Raw genomic sequence first — 7,695 nt, 5'->3', positions numbered from 1 at the left:
TAATATTAAATTTTTTAATGCTTTATCTATTAATATTATTTATTTGAAAGTATTAATCCGATGTGTCATTTTGCTAAATGTGGGCATTTTATTTATCAAATTAATGGGTATGGCTTGGCTGATAAATCAATGTTCTTTGATTTTTTAATTTTTATTAAACATATTTCATTAAACGTGATTAAGAACGTAGACTTGAGATTTATTCACGGTAATGTTACTGATAAATTTAATAATTCTACTTATATATCTTGAAAATTAATATTAAGAAAATATTATATGTACGAATATATTACCTAAATGGGAGGATTTATAATGTAAGGGTATAATAGAATTTTCAAGTGAAATGTTTGTAAAATCTTGTCAAAGTAATTATTGTGATAACTAGAGCATTGTAAAATGATTTTTGTGTAACAAAAGAAACAAAAGTGACTTTTGGATAATAAACACAAAGTTGAATGAATTTTACATAACAAAATAAAGAAAAGTGATTTTTGAGTAATGAACACAAAATTGAATGATCACCCATAAAATTTACTCAAAAATTTGAGTAGGAAGGATTTTCCCTTAATGGTGTCACAAATTTGATTTAGTTGACCAACAAGTAGTATGATTTAACGTGATGAAATATTAAGCACTAGTGTCAAAGCACAATATATGACTTTATTTTTCGTGTGACAAAATGAAGAGTGACTTTTTCTTATTTAAATACATACATTTGACTTCTCTATCTCTGGGTAATTAAACTGAATTACATCATTAATTGGATAAAAGATTAATTTCATCAGTATAGATATTTTATCCCAATGATAATTCATTCAACTACTGCTAAAGATTTGATTAGAACCCTTAAAAGCAGCCCGAGGGTTTTATAACTGGTTAGCATCCAGTTGGGAATACCGACCCGACCCATTTTGTTTCCTCTTTTTCGGCGACGAAGAAGAATGCTTCGGCGACGTTGATAATCTTTTCGAACCTACTCTAATGGGATCAGGATCACCAGAATTAATCCTTAACGGAAAATTAAGCAATGCACGTGACCCGCGCATGCGAAACGCCGCCTTATCATAAGCAAACGCTGCGTCCTCCGCCGTCTCATACGTACCCAGCCATACCCTTGCCCCATTCTTCGCCGGATCCCTAATTTCCGCTGCAAACTTCCCCCATGGCCGCACTCTCACTCCCCTATAATGCTTCGCCTTTGGCGGCGCTGCCGCCTTCTTCGTCACTACAGGTGGTTCCACTTTCACCTCCGCCGCCGTATCCGGTAGAGCCACAAATTCAGTAAAATTTGTAAAATCCCATACTTCAGGTGACTGTACTGAAATTTCAGGCTCCAATTTGATATTGAGAATTGTTGGATCAGAAGCTGCTTCAAATCCATTGCCAATGCCTTCATTAAGGATATCGTGAAGAAACGTATCAGCTGTATAATCAAATTCATTGGGCAAGCAATTAGGAAACATGTTGGATTCAATGCTATTGTTTCTGCTGTAAACTGAGCTCGTTGAATTGTCGGAGCTTGTTACTGGAGTAGTATCCCAATCATCAAGTAAGTGACACTTAATTGATTCAAGAAGGGCATAGTCATTGTCATATTCTTCATTTCCATACATTTTTAATTCAAAGGAATGAAAATTCTTAAATTTGGTGGGTTTAGATTGGAAATTTGTATGGAGAAAACAGAACGAAGAAAAAGGAAGCTGAGAACGTTTTAAGTGAAAGGAGTGGAATGGGTTATTTATACGAAAAGTGGTTCATGCACAAGGCTATGTTTTATGATTGGAATGAATAAAAATAATGTTTTGTTGAAAAAAAGTATGGAATTTGCTGCGGAGATTTTGAGCTTCCTTGAAGTTTCTAACATAGAGAAAATTTTCAGGACTTTGGAGGGACCGAGAGAGAGGTTTTCACTGACGTGGGATAATAAGCAGTAGAACAAAAAAGAAATGGTAGAAGGAAAAAGAAGAGATCTAGTTATAGTACAAAGATTATTTCAAATAGGAATAAGAGATGACGAATAAAAATACGATAAAAATAAAAAAGAGAAGAAAGGATAGTAGAGATTAAAAAAAGTAAATATTAAATTAATAAGGGATAATTTAGAAAATATTATTTTATAATAAGGATATTATTGTCTTGAAAAAAAATAATTTTCTGCTTCTGCTTCTACTTCTTGGAAGAAATTAGAATTTGTAACTTCTTTCCAAAAGCAGAAAAATTGGTTTTGAATTTTGATGTTGCTCAAAAGCACTTCTCTGTTTTGGCCAAATGCCTCATATTTCAAAATAAGTACTAATTTTTTTGGCAAAAAAAAATACTTTTGACCTCCCAATCCTCACAAGGTAGGGGTAAGGTCTGCGTATACACTACCATCCCCAAATTTCACGGTGTGGAATAATACTGGGTATGTTGTTGTTTTGACCTCCTAAAAGCTTAGCCAAATAGGCTCTTAGCCACACTTGTGTAAGCAGAAAAACTGGTTTTGAATTTTGATGTTGCTCAAAAGCACTTTTCTGTTTTGGCCAAATGCCTCATATTTCAAAATAAGTAATTTTTTTGGCAAAAAAAAAAAAATACTTTTGACCTCCCAATCCTCACAAGTTAGGGGTAAGGTCTGCGTATACACTACCCTCCCCAAATCCCACGGTGTGGGATAATACTGGATATGTTATTGTTGTTGTTGTTTTGACCTCCCAAAAGCTTGGTGAAACAGGCTCTTAGCTAGAGTTGTGTTAACACAAAGTAATAATATAAGTTAGGGCCTGTCTGATCAAGATTTTGGGAGGCCAAAAGTATTTTTTTCTTAGAAAAAAAAATTGAAGTGTTTGACCAAGATGGAGAAGTGTTTTTGAGCAGCAACATAAACCAATTTTTCTATTTTTGGGAAGAAACTACAAATTCTAGCTTCTTCCAAGAAGTAGAAGCGGAATCCGAAAGTTAATTTTTCGAAGTCAATATATTCTTACCATAAATTTATATATTTTAAATTATCTCACATTAATTTAACTTTTTTTTATGTTTCTACCATCCCCTTTTCCCTCTTTATTTACGTCGTATTTTTATTCTCCTTCTTCTATTCCTCTTTGAAATAGTCTATCTACTATATAATTTATGATTTAGATTTTTTATTTTTATTGGCATGATATATCTTGACATATTTAAATCATTGTATAATTGATAAGTGCTACCAAATACCCAATATTATTATTTGGATAACTATATCTTATATTGATTAAAATTCTTAACATATATTTTTACTTAAATTTTCTATTTTGATTAAAAAATAACAATTATTTTAATTCTTTTATAAAAAATAAATAAATTTATTTATCTTTTTAAAATAATATTAATCATAAATTGAACCTTTACTAATTATCTTTTTGTCTATTTTATTCTTAATAAAACAAGAAAGTCGCAAATTGGCCCTCAATAACACCTTTTCAATGTTTTCAACTCGTATTTTGAAATCTCTATTCATATAGTCATGATAAGATATTCATCTTAGACAGATGTAACATCGTTGGCTTCTTTTCCATAGTCAGTATTTGCTTGTGATCCTCACCTATCCCCGTCTTAGATAGAGCACAGTAGTCTAAGTGTCTAACATCAAGGAAATGTGATCAGAACAAAGTTTAAATTAAATCTAAATAGAATGAAGATCAAATAAGAATCATATATAGGGTAAGGACAAAACTTGATACTACAACAAAATGGCTATGTTATATAGTACAGTTCTTTGGTTTAGGTAATTCCTACACTTTATAAACTAATCCACTATCCTTTTTGTCGATCCACCATCTTTGTTATGGATCTCCTGCGTGATAATATAACAATAACAACAATTCAGTAAAATCTTACAAGTGAAGTCTGGAAATGATAGAATGTACGCAAACCTTAGTGCTGCCCCAAGAAGGTAGAGATATTATTTCTGATAGACCTTCGGCTCATCTCCTGCATGATAAAGCTGCGTCTTAGACATATAGTGGATAGTAGTAAATACCCGATCCCACATTTTGTATAGACCTAACTACTATAGGAAAACTAATTTTTTTTTGTAATTTTGACAACATTATAACTAATGTGCCCTCTCCGCCTATTCCTTCCCGTATGCTTTCAACTTGAGTACTACTTAATATTATTTGTTTGGACCAAAAAAGACTTACATCATCTTTTAATGTAAAATTGTACGGGCGTCCTATTTGGTCGCCCTTATTTAACCTATACTCATTTTTTAATTTTTTTTAACTTGTACCTACTTTTTAAACAATTTCAGGCCCCTTTCTCCTCCTTCTCCCAGTGATCTCCATATCTCTCCGGTTATTAAACAACAATCCACTTTTTTTTCAGTTCAACAGGTTCTTCTGAATCTAATTCTAGTACTCTCTTTACAACTTCTTCTGAAGTTGACTGTTTTTACTCTGAAAAATCCTCAAGAAATACTACTACTACTTGTTTTGCTGCGGTAAAGAGTAAAAATCAGTGAGAAGAGCCAGCGCTTCACCACATTTGGAACATAGGAGTGAGTTTTATTTATTTGATGATTATCACAATAAAAAAACAGAGAAAAATGAGGAGAGTTTGATTAAGACAATATCAAGAGCTTTGAAAATCTACAACAATTTGAAGAAAGTGAAACAACCCATTTCGCCTAGTGGTCGTCTTACTAATTTTCTCAGTTCCATTTTCAATAATGGAAATGAGAAAAAATCAAAGTGAGATTTACAATCAAATTCTATTGTGAGCTGAAGTTCGTCAGTTACAAACAAAAACTTCAGCTCTAGAGCTAAAGTTCGACAGTTACAAAACAAAAACTTCAGCTCTAGAGTTGAAGTTCGCCAGTTACAAACAAAAACTTCAGCACTAAAGCTGAAATTGGCCAGTTACAAACAAAAACTTCAGCTCTAGAGCTGAAGTTCGACAGCTACAAAATAAAAACTTCAGCTCTAATGCTGAAGTTCGCCAGCTACAAAACAATAACTTCAGCTCTAGAGCTGAAGTTCGCTAGTTACAAAACAAAAACTTGGTCAATTACAAAAACAAAAATGTTACTTCAGTCTCGTCTACTAGAAAGCTGAAGTTTTGCGTGATTGCCTTTGCTACTTCAGCCCCGTATGCTAAAGTTACGCGAAAAAGTGGGTACGCTTGTAATTTGTTTTTGCAAAGCAGACACAAATTAAAACGTCACCCAAAAAGCGGGTATAGATGCAAATGCCCCTCTTTTAATACGTTCCAAATTTTATTTTTCCATCCAAGTAGGATATTTTCTTCACAAAATAAAAATACTATTTCAATCATTTAGGTGTTGATTAGGAACAATATCCTGTAAATCTATATGATGGACTTTTGATTAAAAGAAAATATATATCATCCTATAAATCTCACCGGAAAAGGTGGAATTTCCCTTTTTCTTATCTTTTAGGTTACTGCTTCATTGAAAGTAAAATTGGAAGATACACTTGTAAGTTCCATTCCAAAAAGATTCAATATTTTGGAAAAGGAAAAAAAGCAATCTACTTTTGGGGCTCTATGGTTCATTGATTCAAGACAATATGCATTCATCATTCCTCTTAATATATTATTTATCTCTTTTGTGCTTTTGACAAGAGGGGTTGCTCTGATGGTAAGCAATCCCCACTTCCAACCGAGAGGTTGTGAGTTCGAGTCTCTCCAAGAGCAAGGTGAGAAGTTCTTGGAGGGAAAGATGTCGGGGGTCTATTTTGAAACAGTCTCTCTACCCCAGGGTAGGGGTAAGATCTGCGTACACACTACCCTTCCCAGACCCCACTAAGTGGGATTATACTGGGTTGTTGTTGTTGTATTATTAGTATTAGTACCCGCACGATATGCGGATACTATTGTAATGAATAACTATTGGCAGAAACTCAAATATTATAACCTCACATTTATGGAGTAATATTCTATGGAGTAATAATTAAAAAATATTTAGTAATATTTTAATTTAAATTATAAAAAAAATTATTCTATTGTTATCCCAACAGAAGTACCTCTCACAACAATATCAACTTCTACCAACCTAAGTCACACAATATATTACCTTTAGGGTTCGTTTGATAGGAAGTATAAGAATAGTGCTGAATAGGGTGTATTAGTAATACTGAGATTAGTTATGCTGACATTATTTCTTATTCACAGTTGGTTTGGTGTACTAAAGCATTGCATAATTTTTTGTAAAAAATTTGATTGCTTAAAAAATACCCATCACATTCTTTAACTTTGTACACTATTTCTATTGCAATACTTTTATTACCCTCCATATTCTTTACTCTCTCTAAAGCCACCTTCTTTCACGTGAGAGAAAAATTAAAATAGAAAACTAATTGAAATATTGGAGTTAAAAGAGAAGAAAAATTTAATTGCTATGACATATAATACAACATAACAATTATTAAAAAAATGGGTGGATATTTAACAAATAAAAAAATTCAGTTTATGCTTTGAACGAATTCAAATATGATATTATGTTGATTATAATAGAATGCTAAAGGAAAAAAATTAATTATAATATCATAATATAAAAATATACAAAGTATTTGGAGGGGCAATTATGTCTTTAACCATGTTTATGCAAGTATTAAAAATCTTTGTATTGCTAATATCATGGTTTGCTATATGTTAGTTATACATACGATAATACCAAACATGATGTATAATTAATACTTGTTTTAGTTATACATATATTGAAAAAATATTGTACCAAATAAAGAATTAATAATACACAAAACTAATGCTTCAATTATTTTTTCTAATACCTCCTACCAAATACCAAATACCAAATGACCCTTAATATTTTGATGTTTACTGAAAAGACAAACTAATATATAGATATATGATGATCTATTGACAATCAATATATTCTCACTTTTGACAATTACCAACATATCAACGGTCTGACCGGAATTTTATCAACAATTTTAATGTACTTTAATTTTAACCAAACAGTTAAAGCTACTTTACCTTTAACAATTTCAATGATATCTTTATCGGACATTTTCATCTATACCCGTTTTTTTTATATCACGTTTTAAATTATGCCCGCTTTGCAAAAAAAATTACAAGTGTATCCGTTTTTTCGCATAACTTCAGCATACGGGGCTGAAGTAGCAAAGGCAATCACGCAAAACTTCAGCATTTTTAGAAGACGAGCCTGAAGTTTAGCTCTAGAGCTGAAGTTTTTGTTTTGTAATTGGCGAACTTCAGCTCTAGAGCTCTAGAGCTGAAGTTTTTGTTTTGTAACTGGCGAACTTCAGCTCTAGAGCTGAAGTTTTGTTTTGTAACTAGTCTAGAGCTGAAGTTTTTGTTTTGTAACTGGCGAACTTTAGTTCTAAAGCTGAAGTTTTGTTTTGTAACTGACCTAGAACTGAAGTTTTTGTTTTGTAACTGGTGAACTTCAGCTCTAGAGCTGAAGTTATTTAGTTCATTTGTAAAAACTTCAACAACACTGTATAACAAATTGGCACTATTTGTTATATTTACTTTTTTCTTATGTTTTCACTGAAGTAAGCTACGAATCAGATGCTTTGCTTCGGCACTTACTACTATATTGTATTTGGGTTTTTGACTTTTTAGCCTTAAAGCAGAGCGCAGAGTCAGACTTACTATAATAGATAGTGTAACTCCTTTCATTAATGAATTATGCAAATGGATATGAACCAACCATGGGAGTGTGTACTGTGT

At 32.1% G+C, this 7,695-nt stretch overlaps 1 protein-coding gene across 1 annotated transcript; it reads right to left on the bottom strand.

Annotated features, from left to right (window-relative positions):
- Nucleotides 1-605: 605 nt before the first annotated feature.
- On the bottom strand, nucleotides 606-1,883 carry LOC107816140 (ethylene-responsive transcription factor 1A-like). Its single transcript, XM_016641829.2, has one exon. It carries the CDS (start codon nucleotides 1,611-1,613, stop codon nucleotides 867-869), a length of 747 nt encoding a protein of 248 aa, XP_016497315.1. The 5' UTR covers nucleotides 1,614-1,883; the 3' UTR covers nucleotides 606-866.
- Nucleotides 1,884-7,695: the final 5,812 nt, after the last annotated feature.

This window comes from Nicotiana tabacum, chromosome 1, assembly GCF_000715075.1.
Source record: "Nicotiana tabacum cultivar K326 chromosome 1, ASM71507v2, whole genome shotgun sequence".
Lineage (NCBI taxonomy): Eukaryota > Viridiplantae > Streptophyta > Magnoliopsida > Solanales > Solanaceae > Nicotiana > Nicotiana tabacum.
This window is presented reverse-complemented; position numbering and strand designations above follow the sequence as displayed.